Source organism: Nyctibius grandis, chromosome 10 (genome assembly GCF_013368605.1).
Source record: "Nyctibius grandis isolate bNycGra1 chromosome 10, bNycGra1.pri, whole genome shotgun sequence".
Taxonomy (NCBI): domain Eukaryota; kingdom Metazoa; phylum Chordata; class Aves; order Nyctibiiformes; family Nyctibiidae; genus Nyctibius; species Nyctibius grandis.
Genome location: NC_090667.1, coordinates 34,021,211 through 34,036,241, shown reverse-complemented (window position 1 = coordinate 34,036,241; position 15,031 = coordinate 34,021,211). Strand labels below are relative to the sequence as shown.

The following is a 15,031-nucleotide window of genomic DNA, read 5'->3' as shown; positions in this document are numbered from 1 at the left end:
GCATTGCCTACCTGCCTCTCTGGAAATTTGCATGAAGGACTCGACTCCTTTTTCTCCATAATTCCCTTCAGATGCCAAAGTGGACACATAATTCCATCCCAAAGCTTTCACAATGTCCACCATTGCTTGTGCTTGGAAGGAATCTGGAGGAACCACACGTGAGAAGAAATCATAGCGCCTGTCATCACTCAACTCTGGTGCAGTTGAGGCATAACTGATTTGTGGGATCTGTAGAAAAAAATAATTTCTGATAAATATACATATTCATATACTTATTGCACTTCTTGCAGCAGTTAGCTAAAGCAGTAAGCTTCAGCTGAGCCTCAGTTCATCTTCGTTGCATCCATCTATACTTCTTCATCATGTTCCTTTACAACGTACAAGTCAAAGAAATAATCTTTTAATTGACTTCAATTTACACAAAAAAATCATTAATCAATTGAAAACAACTGTATATGTGCACATTCATAATTTCTTCCCTTCAGGCAATCTCAATCAAATACAGCACACACAACCCATTTTTCTCACTATGTCCTTTTTATTGGTGTTCTGGTTTTATTAGCATCAGGTTATTTTGGGATCCTAAATGCAACCGAGTTTACATCTGTACCTGTCATCGCTGGCTGAAAGCCAGAAGGACCCTTCATCAGTTTTTGGAGGATGAAGAAGCTCTTAAACGTTAAACTGTGACTCCAGATTTAAACAAAAGAATGTTTATTTTTGATTCTTTCTGGTGAAGAACAGCCGTGAAGATTGCTGAGCACGGACATCTCTGTCCCACAAAGACAACCTGGTCACAATTCAGCTGAGTCCTAAAACTCTGCCTGCCAATGACAAACCAGCTCCTGCTTCTCCTTCTCCCGGCAGAGTGCGAAGGAGACTGATGGTTAGTTTGTACAACAGAGAGACCAGAGTACTGTTCAGGGCTATTTTCTCCTTGATAACAAAGGTCCCTGAGCAGTTATCAAGCTGACAGTATGTTAATCCCCAAACACATTATGCAATTGTTTGAGTAACAGTCTGGGACTGTTCCTTAAATTAAGGAACCTGCCATAATTCTCACTTGAGATGCCAAGGAGGGACAGAAAAGATTTGCAATATACACAAACATGATCATATATAATGATTTGAGACTTCTACACTGCTGAAAGGTCAGTATTTCATGCCTCAGTACAAGCATCTTCTGCATTCTCATTTTCTGTCTCTGCACAACATTCCTACAAGTATTTATTAGCTCTCTTGCCTTCTCAGAAGCATAAACATTATATTTCCCCAGGCTCAACACTGCAAAGGGCTCAGCGCCTTCGGTTCCCACAGGGGTCAGCAGCAGATGAGAGCAAAGGCAGCATTTCCACAGAACACACACGATATCTGCACGTCTGAGTGTCCGTTAACAACTACTACAGCAGAGCAAAAGCAGATCCGCAAAGCAAAATTGATGCTGAAGACCCAGCAGACAAGTGAATTTATCCAAACCGTCCAAAATTATTTAATACCCCAACATTTGTTGAGATGCGTTCCTGTTTGTAAAGGTAATATCTCCTGTCTTATTACAAACCACCCCAAACCATAACACATGAGTTCTTTAAGATCTGTTTAGCTTCATTCAGCACCAGCCCAGAGCGAAACACGGCTCGCGGCCCTTACCCAAAGCCCTGCACCGGCAGGACCCCCGCGCAGGGAGCTGGCTGACTCAGGGTGTGGGTGTAGGACCACTCTCATTTCTATGCATTATTAAACCTAAACAAACACTGGAGCTTTCAGCGGGTGCTCAAGCTGTCACCATGGATGCTGGAGAACTGAATCCCCCGTCACCTGGCACGGTCGTTCCTTGGGACGCGCCGCACCTTGAATACTGCGTCCAGTTCTGGGCCCCGCACTTCAAGAAAGATGTTGAGGTGTTGGAGCGAGTCCAGAGGAGGGCGACCAAGCTGGGGAAGGGTCTGGAGGGTCTGACCTCCGAGGAACGGCTGAGGGAGCTGGGGGTGTTTACCCTGGAGAAGAGGAGGCTCAGAGGTGACCTTAGTGCAGTCTACAACTACCTGAAGGGAGGTTGTAGCAGAGTGGAAGTCGGCCTCTTCTCCCAGGCAACCAGCAATAGGACAAGAGGACACAGCCTCAAGCTTGGCCAGGGGAGGTTCAGGTTGGACATCAGGAAGCATTTCTTCTCAGCAAGGGTCATTAGCCATTGGAAGGGGCTGCCCAGGGAGGTGGTGGAGTCACCATCTCTGAAGGTGTTTATGAAAAGACTGGCCATGGCACTTAGTGCCATGGTCTAGTTGCCATGGTGGTGTCAGGGCAATGGTTGGACTCGATGATCCCAGAGGGCTCTTCCAGCCTCATTGGTTCTGTGATTCCGTGTCACTCCTTCGCATGTCTGATGGTTTTACAAGCGGAGAGGTGGCTAATCAAGCTGAAAGCTGGGATGCTTTCGATTTTTAATGCAAGACAGCAGTCGTCTACAAAGCCTTGCCAGATTTATTTTAGATCTGTGGCTTGTGGACAGCATGTTGCCAGCAAGCCCTTCCAGTGTTCCAGTCAGAGAAAATTAAAAAAGCTAAAATTGAGGCTGCCGGGAAGAACCCAGCATGGCGTTGACCGCTGGTACATGATTTACTTGCTCAGTATTTCGCCTAGGGGCCAGCCAAGCTTGGGGACCACTCTCAAAGACAAACAGATCGATTACACTTGTTTATCAGGGTTCTTTATTTTTAATCTACCTTAGGGATGGCTTTCAGCTAGCACCAACTACTGTGTTTGCACAGAAAATGCGGGGCAACCTGGCCACCAAAAATAATTGAAATTCCTAATTTGTCTGTGCCTCCAACTGCTGCTGTAATAAATGATTGGTGACATTTTGGGATCACTCTCTTCTCATTTGTACAGAGCAGTTAACGGAGCTTGCTCAGCTGCTTATCAGCTTAATTCATCTATTTGTTGGATGATATTTTATTAACTGGAACAGTCAACCAGGCTAACGTTATGGGTGCCTTTTACCCATTATTAATTAGACAAGCATCCAGCACACAACATACCAGTCCCACACACAGAGCCGTAATGAGATAACCGAGTGCTCTTTTTTTAATTATAAATAAAAGAAAGGATGAAATATGAATTTTTATCTGTGGCAAGTGTTTGTATTCCAACTTGCCAACAACTGCTTTTTTCAACTAAAAATCAAAAGGAGCATATTCTGCCCTTGTACAAGCAAAGCTTCTACAGAATTTGCTCTATTGCTTATATTGCTTAGGAGACTTCTTGGTTTTTTAGTCTTTTTCCTCTGTCCATAAAATATTAACCACTTTTGGCTCTTTCAATCACTTGCAGTATAGAAAGCATATATTATTTTTTTTCACCAATGTTTCTTGCAGGATATTTAAAAGCAACATGAAGGAGTAGAATTCTCATAAGTTTGTCTGAATATGGGGAGAAAAGTCCTTAAATGAATACAATATAGACTGCAGCCATTAGGGTTCAACGCTGTCCAGTATGTCAGAGCATGTCACACCAAGGAAAGGCGTTTTCCCTTCCCACACATCTTCCCATGAATGCAAGTGGCATCCCAAATGTCCAAACTGAACATCTCTTTGCATCAGCTAAAATTTAACAATTCAGCATTTCTTCTTCTCTTCCTAACATTCACAGCCCATGGGATGTGGACAAACCTCCCACGGACACGTTCTCTCCCGTGTTTCACACCATATGTTCCTCCATGTTACTGTTTTGTTTTTACTGAGAGTCACTTTAGTTTGAAAATCACCACATCACACTAACTCCAGTGAAACCTCAGTGGCCAGACAGCCTCTCCTCTCCGAGATGTCTTCACAGGGCTTACGCTAATCAGACCAACATCCAAAAAGCCAACACACAGTGCCGCTACATGCTGACGGCTGCTCACCAGGTACGCTCACAGACATGCCCCTTCAGCTCCTGTGAACACTGAAGTGCACTTGAAAATAAAAACGGATTCTCCCAGTTCATCAAGACCCAACCCCAAGCTGGCCAAACTTCACAGCTTTTCGTTCCCAAAGATGATGAAGATGGTCTCACCATGCAAGGGGGGTGAGAGGGGGCCAAGGGAGAACAAGAAGGGCTATAATTCGATTAATCACTCTGATCATTAAATTCATCCCCTTGGTCCACTTCTCTCGAGTACACGCTGGTGCCTCTCAAGAGTGGCCCAAGCCTCCTCTCGGGGCAGGAGGCTGGAGCCTCCTGGCTCACATCACTCAAGCAAACCTCCTGCCCCAGGCGCCAGGAAGGCAGTGGCTGCACGCACACAGTTGTGAAGGTGCAGAAGAAGCCTTAGTAAAGCCAGCCATGTAAAACCACCATTAAATGGCTGGGCATTTAATAACCACCTCTTCTCCACCCTGACCAGTTTGGAAAACCATGGTGCAGCACTGCCGAAAGGTGCTGGAGGACCAGCCCTGTACTGGGAAGTCGCCCGTTCATGCAGACACACGATGAATGAGCGAAAGGCAGAACAAGCTGCAGGACGCTGCCAGGGATGCCTGAGCACTAAAGCTGATCTTAACTGTAGTCCTACTGCTAACCTAGCGTGTCCCCTAAATGTCCCCTCAGGTGTACCAATCGCTGACAGTTTTCTTTCTGTTTTGGTTTTGAAAGCTGCCAATATGGTTCAGGCTTGCAAAGAAAAGCCATCTGACAGTCCTGGATAGCCTGCGCCACGCTCTAGCTTTTAAACACATCACTCTTCTTCCCTCAAGCCATACTCATCCTCCTTTTGGTCCTGCAAAGGTCCAGTTTCAGACATCGTGTCCTGCTGTCACGGGAACAACTGGGCAGTCAACAAACCCACCAAGCAGTACAATGCCTCCATGTCAGGATCACAGCACAGAGTATTTTAAATGAGGTTGGTTTTTTTAATTAATCAGATAAATATTTTCTGATTAATTAAATCAGAAAATGATTCAATTTAACTGATTCAGTTTTCCTTCATTCTGGTAAAATCTGCTATTTGTCATCGATATCTCACATTCAAAACTTTAGTTTAGAACAGCCAGCTTTCTCTTCCATCACATTTTTCTATTTTCTGTTCTGAAACATGTTTGAAACATCAAAAAGCTCGAGGGAATTATAGTCTGCTTTCCAAATGGCTCTAACACCTTGGCAGAAGAGTTGCAATCGATAAAGCACAGGGGATGAAAATCCCCCGGGCCCTTACACAGCAAGGCTGTGAGTAAGAAAAGCCTGTGGTCCTCCTCACGTACTGCACAGCAGCCAGCGTTAGCCGAAGAGAGGTCCTGCCTGAGCCTTCACCACCACAGCGAGACACGGGGGTAGCTGAGGCTTTCTGAAGGACACTCGGGTGTCAGCAGGTGGGTAAGCAGATCGCTGATGTGGGAGGCAGATTGTCCTGAAGGCAGTCTTTGTATTTACAGGACTACGGCAAACACCACACCCAGGAGTTCTACATGTCTCAGAAAGGACCATTAGCCATTGGAAGGGGCTGCCCAGGGAGGTGGTGGAGTCACCATCTCTGGAGGGGTTTAAGAAAAGCCTGGACATGGCACTTAGTGCCACGGTCTAGTTGCCATGGTGGTGTCAGGGCAATGGTTGGACTCGATGATCCCAGAGGGCTCTTCCAACCTCATTGATTCTGTGTGATATGTCGCTTGCCTGGCTGATGTTCTGATTACAGCAAGAGTGACTGATTAATGCTGGGAACATTGCATTAGTCAGTGGTTAATTAATGTTAATTTATTTCTAACATTGAACATTATTCTTCATTTATTTCCTTTTCTTTTGTTAATGAAAAGCTCTCTCTGGATGACACTTGGTTGTCTTGCTTGAAAAGCAGGGCCTGTTTGTGAGGAGCTGCACCTAAAGCCACAGCAGAAAACACGCCAAGGATCAACACGTCTCTCTGATGGCCTTCCAAGTCACTCTTTGCAACATCAAACATCTTCCAACATCAGGTTTGGAACTGCATGTTTCAGAGTAAAAAAGCAACTGAAATACAAACTTGTTGTTCCAATTCTTCATTTCAAACTTATTTTGTACTAACACCTCACCCCGCATCCTCCTCCTCCTCCTCTCACTGTTGAGCAGACCCTTCTATTGACGCAAACCGACAGAAAGTGGCGCGCTCCTCGCTACCAGCCCAGCGGCTCAACTGGAGACACGCAGGAGACCCCGTGCCAGGAGACAAACCAACTCTCTCCAAAGCTGCAGAACTGCCAGAAGCGTTGGGCTCGCTGCCCACACCCTCATCACCTCTGCCTAGCTCTGCCGGCAAATCCACTGGCACGGCCAAGAACCTCGTAAATCAGTGGAACCATAAAAATAATTATTGCTACTATGCTACTTCAGATGTGATTGAGTTGCGCTACATCTCCTCAGTAACTTATTAAAAGATTAATAAAACGGCGCACCTGAACCCAGCTCACCAAATGACAGTAGTCAGAAAACTTCAGAAAAGGCAATTTCCCTGAGGACCATGTGCAATTAAGATAATGCATGAGCGTACCTGTTGAGATATTAATGAGCTCCCACCAGGGTAATATTAAGTTCACAGTTTGCTGCATTTTTACTTTCAACTTCCTATTAAGTTTTATTGATATGATTTCCTGACAACAGGGAAAAAAAAAAAAATACCCTACTTTGATAAAGCCTCTTGAACTCATCTCATCTGGCAGCGCAGTGTCAGTCGACACAAATTGCAAAATCCTGCCAATAACTTAACTTTACAAAAATAAGATGCCTGAAGACTTTTTGCTTGGCTGCAAAACTCTTTGGTGTGAACTGATGGATGACTAACAATCTCGGATCTGTTTCGGTCTCAGATTTTATTCATGTAGAAATTTATCATGTCAGGATTTAATCATCAGTTAGTACAACCGCTCTTTGTTCACCATTTATATCTCAAATTGCATAACAAACAGCTTCAGCGTTTTCATTGCCTTGAATTAAACTTATTTGAAGTTTCTAACTAGCTGTTTTCTCTGGGCAGAACTCCTCTACGCTTTCTTCATTTTCACTTTGTTCCGAATAGGAAGAAAATTTTACCTGAGATACAAAATAAGATCAGACTATGACTCAAAGCTTGCAAAGATAATAGGAACGAATCTTCCTGCTGATTTCTGCTCGGCTGGAGGGGGAATTCGAGTTCACTCCGGTTCATCAGGGGCTGACATCCGTGGGGTGCTGCAGCGGCCCCGGCTCTGCCTGCCCGGCAGCAGGCGGTGGCACGGCAGCCAGCAACTCAACGGGGGGGCACATGTAACAAACAATCTCCCTGCCTTTTGTTCCCCTCCTCGCCAGCCCTTCCGAAAACCAAACACTGCGAAATCGGTAGCTTTGGGTAGATTTTCTCGAGGTGTCAATCTAGCAGCATGTGCCCTATTTCTGTCCTGAAAGGTGCATATGAAAACAAATATTACTGCAATTCTTGCTCCAGGGCTCTTAAAAGACTAAGGAATAATATTCCCAACAGTCTTAGGTAATGATGAGAATAAATCCTTCTAAATTACTTTGATAATCCCTCCTTATTCTGTTTTATGATGAAATTTTAGAAGCAGTGCATTTCCAGCTGCTCAAGAATCAAATGTTTACAATGAGAAAATGAGGTAAAACAATTAACAAGAAAAAGTTTTCATGTAAATCAATTTTAAGAGCAATAGAAAGTATTTCTATACAGCTCTGCCATAGTCCATAAGGTGTTTACAGAATCACAGAATCAATGAGGTTGGAAGAGCCCTCTGGGATCATCGAGTCCAACCATTGCCCTGACACCACCATGGCAACTAGACCAGGGCACTAAGTGCCATGTCCAGGCTTTTCTTAAACCCCTCCAGAGATGGTGACTCCGCCACCTCCCTGGGCAGCCCCTTCCAATGCCTAATGACCCTTGCTGAGAAGAAATGCTTCCTAATGTCCAATCTGACCCTCCCCTGGCGAAGCCTGAGGCTGTGTCCTCTTGTCCTACCGCTGGTTGCCTGGGAGAAGGCATATGGCAAACCTGTTGCTGCTTGCAAAAGTTTCACAAGAGCAAATTCTGTGCAGTGAACAAAAGCAGGACATCTGAAGAAGGGCATTTGTACAACAGAAAAAATTCAAACCCATTAATCTCAGTTCACCTCAGTTTCTCTCACTCTGTTTACCAATTACTAAAGGTACCGGTGTTCAAACAAGGTCCTGTTTGCTCACATCACCACCTCGCTTGGGTTATCCCACAGTGAATTCTTAATGATGTATTAGAGCTCAACACAATCGCCCACGAGGGAATAGGGTAGATATTTCATAAGGTACAGAAATACAAATATAAACAACATCAAATACAAATGAGAAGCTGAGCCTGGAGGAGAAGTGCATTTAATAAAACAGAAATATCTTCAAGAGCAACAAAAGAAACACTAACAAAATAAAACAATAAATGATTCTTGTACACGAATTTTGCCTATATCCAAGTTGGCCCATTCCACCAAACCTCACCACGGTGTGTGAGTTCCATCTTGCACTACTTGTCCTGTACTATGACTTCAGCTAATAGGTGAATGGGTCTTCTCTCAACTTGACCTTATAGACCACAAGGACTATTAACATATCAGTCAAACAGAGTAAATCCCACTTTCCAAAGCACTTTAAAGGATATGTTTTCAAAGTGCTCAGCATCTGCAACTGAGGACCTACGTCAGAGGTCCCAAGCCTCATGCAAGTTCTTTATTTTTGTGGGAGTTTTCAAGTGGGATGGCAAAATACCATACTTATGCCGAACTACAGGTGTTCTTGACAAACCGTCAATGAAAAACTGGATGAGGTCAGTGCTTTGTGGACCGCTCAGTATCAGATAATTCAAGAATGACAGTGATAGAAGAATAAAGTAGTGTCAGGAAGGGTAATGGTCTGACAAAACACCGGGAAGTACAGGGAGAAGTCATCTGCAATTTCATTTCACTGAATTGTCTTGCTGTGCAGCATAGACTTCAGTTTCAATACATAATGAGTAAACATTAGACGCTCCATGCAGATTGTTGGGTGGAAATTAAGAGGTAAGGCCAGTCCTATTAAAGGACTTTCTGTAATTGAACAGTGCAGTAACAGACCTTAATGGAGCTGTTGTGAGAGAGTGATGCACCACTGCTCCGACGTCCCGACAATGTGGAGCAACGCAGTGTACCGTCGTGCTTCCAGAGCGATGGCTCTGGTTAATAGGACCTTTCAAAATTCACAACTCCTTGATTACCAATATTATAATGGATGCAATCCATTACTGAAACAAACACCTCCAATGCTACTTCGGTTTTCTCAAATAACTGGCCTGCTAATTGAATGCATTTATTTTTTTTTTAAATTCATTTCTAACCTGAAAAGAGCATATGAAAGAGCCCATTTCCAGGCACATAAATCAACCTTTGTCCTTAGCATAACTGTCATGGCACTAAAGTGGAAAGACATCCTGAATAATATTGGCAAGCTGGGAGCTTTTTCCATATCTACAAGGTCTCTCCCGCTTCCTTTTCTAGAATAAGAAAGTACTCGTATGAATTACTACAGAAAAAATAATTGTAGCAATTAAGGGAACAATAATTACAGCAATTAGTACTGTCCACATGGCTCATGGGAGCACTTCATTGACTCAGACAGGAAGCAGGAAGAAAAAAAAAATATAAAGACATAGTAAAATGAGAGGTGTCCATAAATCTGAAATATTTAATCTTCACGACCTGTGCCTAGAACTAGGTCTACTTGTGACAACAATGGGCTTATGGCATAGCTTAGGCTTTTATAGCTGCAAACCAGGAGGTGATCTCTCAGCTTTTAAACACTGGAAGATCTTTGGATAGATGACTTGAAACCAGGATCCACAATTTTAAGGAAAATGAGTGTTAGCACGAAAATAAGCATCTTCTCTCCTTATAAGGCTGTAAATAATACTGTCCTTCTAATAAATAAGGACATAAGACCTGTCTCAACAAGTTTGCATATTGTGGATTAAGAATCGCCCATTTATACTTTATTCATTAATACTTTCATTTGTCTAATCTGTGCATGAGGGTGCTCAGGCACACGCTGACAGATACCTGTCTCTCACTAAACGTATCCCGAGTGGCTAGGATCTGCAAATTCTTGCACTGAGACAATTTATAATGAACCTACAGGCTCACATCTTTCCTACACAGGCATAAATGAAATTTAAAAGAAAAAAATTCTCTCTTCCATGGCACTGCCTTCCTCTCAGAGCAATGTTCTCCCACTCCTTGTGCCTGCAGGCACGTCCCAGCTCTTCCAGACCGCCACAAGACAGAAAAAACACTTGAATCAAACTAGAGAAACAAAAAGTTGCATCCGTCATGCTTAGCTATTGTCCCACAGGAGGAGGTGCCAGAGAGAAGTGGGCAGTATAAAGCATGGGCTGCAATCCCAGGTTTTGGTCCCCAAGGCAAGGCCACCGACGTTACCTTCATAGGAAACACGTAGCCACCAAAGACCTGCTCACAGACCTACCGCAGATGGAGAAGCAAAGGCATGAAGCAGCAATACAGATATAACCTCCTTTGCTGAATGTTTGGAGATTTACAGCTCCAGTAAGTGCCTTTTTTGCAGTTAACAGTCTAATAACCTTTTCCACGGGCAAAGCGCATTCTTTATAATCAAGCTCCTTTGAGCAGGGTCTATGAACCAATTCAAAACGTTTCTGATACTTAAAAATAATTCATTCAAACCACTGGACCAAGCTGTGCCAGAAAGCACAGTTCCCACAGCACTGCTACTACAAAAATAGAACACCTTGGAGGAAGGCAGAACAGGATTCCAACACCGCCGTCAATATTGCACATTGTTTTAGAAATAGGTGGGAGCAGAACAGTGGAATTCAACTGTTCTTTCACTTTGTGTCCTTCAGAGAATTACTTAAATAAAAATCTCTGTCTATGCTGAAGCTTGGCACAAAAGCTTCATACATATTGAAGACTACTCCTTTAAGAGACAGAAATATGTTCTGTGTATCAAAAGGCATCATGTTCTTTAAGGTTTCTTAGCTGTTGTGTTACAGCACGCACGCAATAACGATAAAGCTCTACTGGTTTGCAGATCTTGAGGATGAGACATGACCAGCACAGCACACTTATATATACTAGTGCATATGCATTGATTTTTACAATATTAACTAGAATATTCCTCCTAGGATACATCAGTTAAAATATCAGTGGTGATTGCCCATCCATTGCAATGCAAGAATGCACAGCTCTTCATATTTTAACTCCAGCCCTGATAGAATGAAAGCTTGAGAGCAGCATGAAAATAATAGATGGCACTCTGCTAGAGGTAATTTGAAATCTTAACAAAGCATCAAAGGATCTTGTCTATTATGAGCTAATACTTCAAGCCAATTTTTAGCTGAACTCACATAAGGTGATGGGAGTACAGGGACCCTATAACCTTTCTAATGGCCACATTTTTGGAATCGCGTGGTACAACGAAGCTGCTTATGTAGCAATAGTCTTTTCAACCTCATGCTGTGATTTAAATTCAGCCTACAAACAACATATATGGACGTTCTGCCACGCTTTTATCCCATGACACACCACAATGTCTAAAACATAATTACGAAGATACTGTATGAAAGAGAGAGTGAACAAGTTTAAGAGACACATATGCTGTATTCTTTGAGTTTGTGCTAAGACTGAATCTGCTTTTGGGGTGGTTTACTTCTAGCACAGCCTAAGAAAGCACAAGTGATATCTCCAGCAGATAAAACAGGCAACGGTATTTCAAAGGGAAGAAACGAAGGTCTGTCCATTAAATGCTACAGATAACAAAATAACTTGTGTCAAAAACGCAACTGTATTTGTACCACACTGGTAAGAATAAGATTAATGGTGGCCTAACCCCTCAGGCACTTGGGAGTGGGAAAGGATGCTCTCTGGCTTAGCTGGCTTCCCACTCTGGAGACACTGACATCAAGACTTTCCAAGTCTTGCACAATGAAGCAGAGGGAGACAGAAGGCACCGCTGCCTCTTACACGGTCTGATCACGGCTTCAAGGTCTTCTAGATGCCAAAAAATAACCCCTGGAGGACTGAGGCCTACTTCCTACAGCATGCAGGTTTACGTCAAGTAAGAGGTGCTGAGCAGAGAACCAGAGTCCGTATGTGCCCTACGCTCACGGGGCATGATAGCAGCAGGGAGATTTGTTTTCTTCTCCTTTTACATACGCTGTTCCCATATATTGTCTGCACTTCCAAAAACTGAGAAACAGTCACTGTGAACACATAGAGAAGTGATGTATGTACACCAAATATATATGTATAAATATGCTTGCAGTGGTTGGAGCTCACACATCCAAACATGGACCTACAAATTTAATTATTTTGAAAATAAATCAGAACTAGAAGATAAACACAGCAAAGAAGCTTTTATGTTTTATTTATGTGTACACATTGCTCCATTCATCGCAAACATGTAATTGAACCTTATATTGTCTATGCATATTTTAAAAGGTTCTTAATCTGCAAGTATAAATCTCATTGATTCTGAAAGTAGCCTGATAGAGACAACAACAGTAAAGACTTACTCAGCAGACAGGCTGAAATATCGAAAAGCTCAACAGCATAATAGTTTTCTGAAAGTAACACCCAAACAGACACACGAACCCACTGTAGTGGAAACAAACTGCAGTGTGGTACAAGGGGAAACGCTCATCCTTCAAAACTTCCTTACCACACTAACCCAAAGCTGTGGGGTTAGTATGTGAACTCACCTCATAATCGCATTTCTAGACGAGCATCCATGTTTATGTTGTGGAAAATAAGGCTGTGATTTGAATATTTATTCCTAAATTTTCAATATTGTCAAGTGAAATATTTCAATTTTCAAGTGTCTTATAGTCAAGGGGAATAAACCCTATGGCCGCCTTGTCTTTACAGAATAACGCCTCTAAAATCTGTCAATACAAATTTATCTATATTAAGTGCTTATTTTTACAATTTCACTGTAAAGTTAAACTTTCGGCAAGCAGCTGAATATCATCATGAGCAAAACTGAATTTCTGTGAATGACTTTCACTGATCAGACATTGCGAAATTAAGAACCTAAACTCATAAAAATGTCTCCAAGTGGTCTTAATTTTAACAGAGAGTCTTGCAGGGTGAGACTTCCCCCAGCTCCCCTCCCCTAGATCCTCCACCAAAACCCCCACAGTGTTGAACAGGAAATTCCTATATTCATTTTTAGCAAAGATACGATACAAATGCATTCTCAATTTCAGATACCTGGATCAAGGTCTCCATTTAAGAAGCCTTCTGTTCAGATGTGTTCAGCAGTGCTAAAGCAGTGCTCCAGGATACTGGAGTTTGCCCCGGTGTAACAAAATCCTTCATCAATTATTTGCATCTCTTTATTAAGAGTTGTCAAGCTCTCTGTCAAAAGTCATCAACCTGCTGCAGCAATGGCAACTCCACTAGAGGAAATATCTTGCTGTTAACGCACAGCAAGAAAAATTTAATGTAAAAAAGTTTACTGTAAACCAATGAGCTACATAAACCACAGCCAGGACCAACCTTGAACTCCGAACTACAGATTGCAGGAGAATGACACAAGTATGATGCCAGTCCCCGGACCTCCCACTGAAACGTGACATTTATTTCAGAGCTCTGAAATATAATCAGGTGAGGGATGATGATTTCAAGCCAGCTTGCCCTTATTTTCAGCTTTCACGGTTTTAGGGTTTTTCAAACAAAATAGCTGGAGCGGGATGTGGCCGGAGGGGCTGGGAGGCAGGTGGATGGGAAGCAGAGAGGGTGCTGCTCCCCGCAGCCCCAGGCAGCCCACCCAGCACGGCTGGGTGGCTTCCTAAAGGGTACGCTCCTGGGGAGCTACAGCTTTCCAGCACCCGCTGCCACAGGCGGTATCAGGTAGGAAACCAGATCTGATCACGAGGACCACAATCCTTCCCTTGGGAATCTGTCATCTCGCAGCATCTGTGCTCAGACCTCCACCTGGTTTTCCTCCTCCCTGGCCCCGGGAGCTTTACCCTTAGCTGCCTTGGAAGCGCTCACAGGACTGCTCTCCACTTTGGTTTTCCTTGAACTTGTCATCTTCAAACTCACCCCAAACACTCGGGGTCGCACGCCCCAGCAGCGCTGCCTGCCCCGCGGTCCCTGAGCACACATGACATCCTCCCCACCAAGGTGCAGCCAACACATTGACCTTGGTGGTCACCACCTTCTCCTCTGAGCATCTCCTCGGTGCTGCCTGCGACTGTTCCCCTTGGCTTTCCACCCATCGCCGCCTGTTCGCCCCCAAGGACGAGCCCCGTGGCGGAGGCAGAGGCAGGGACCACCGAGACGAGCGCTCAGACAGCACGACATGCTCCGCGTCCCCCTCATCGCCCACGAGGGTGAAAATTTACTCCTCGGAAATGAGACTGTCATGGGCAGCAATTAATATTCCTGTGGAAAGCCGAAGAGGCGCTTCTGTAGGGACCCTGTGCTGACCTGGGGGTGCGTCTCAGCAGGGAGGCGGCGCGATTATACTTAGACTGCCTTTGATTTCACATTTTCTTTAATCCAAAATAAACATTATCATGAGCAAAAAGGCCTGTTGTGTCCTCCGAGCGCAAGAAACCAAACAAGGTCCTTCAGGACACAGGCTTTAGGCATAACGGAGAGCGAGGAAATGTGGCAAGAAGAGATGTAAGTGAGAATGGATTATGATTATGGGAGAAATCTGCATTTGACATTTTTTCGACTACATATACAAGAATTATAGGGCATAGTGAAATTGCAATGAGTATCTATACCTTTCATTTCCTTATATTTCATCTCTGGCCTTTTACAAAGTGCATCATCACCATGTAATTCTACATATATATAAATATTTATGTATTATTACAGGAAAAACACAAGGCAATCACACTTTTACCTTCACTGGTTTTCTTCAACTCAACATTAAGCTTGCCAGCTAAATAATTACATTTCTTCTTATCTAACTTGTGGGAAAACAAATTTAATAACAGAAATACAGCTAGAAAGACAAATACTTAGGGGAGAATAATTTTCAGACTTAA

The 15,031-nt window shown here is 43.5% G+C and overlaps 1 protein-coding gene across 1 annotated transcript in view; it reads right to left on the bottom strand.

The window, feature by feature from the left end:
• The window catches only part of GRM7 (glutamate metabotropic receptor 7), a 229,659-nt gene that overhangs the window by 142,215 nt on the left and 72,413 nt on the right, over positions 1-15,031 (bottom strand). The window contains exon 2 of the mRNA XM_068408860.1: positions 12-228. Coding sequence (XP_068264961.1) covers positions 12-228 — 217 coding nt within the window. The remainder of the gene's footprint in view (positions 1-11; positions 229-15,031) is intronic.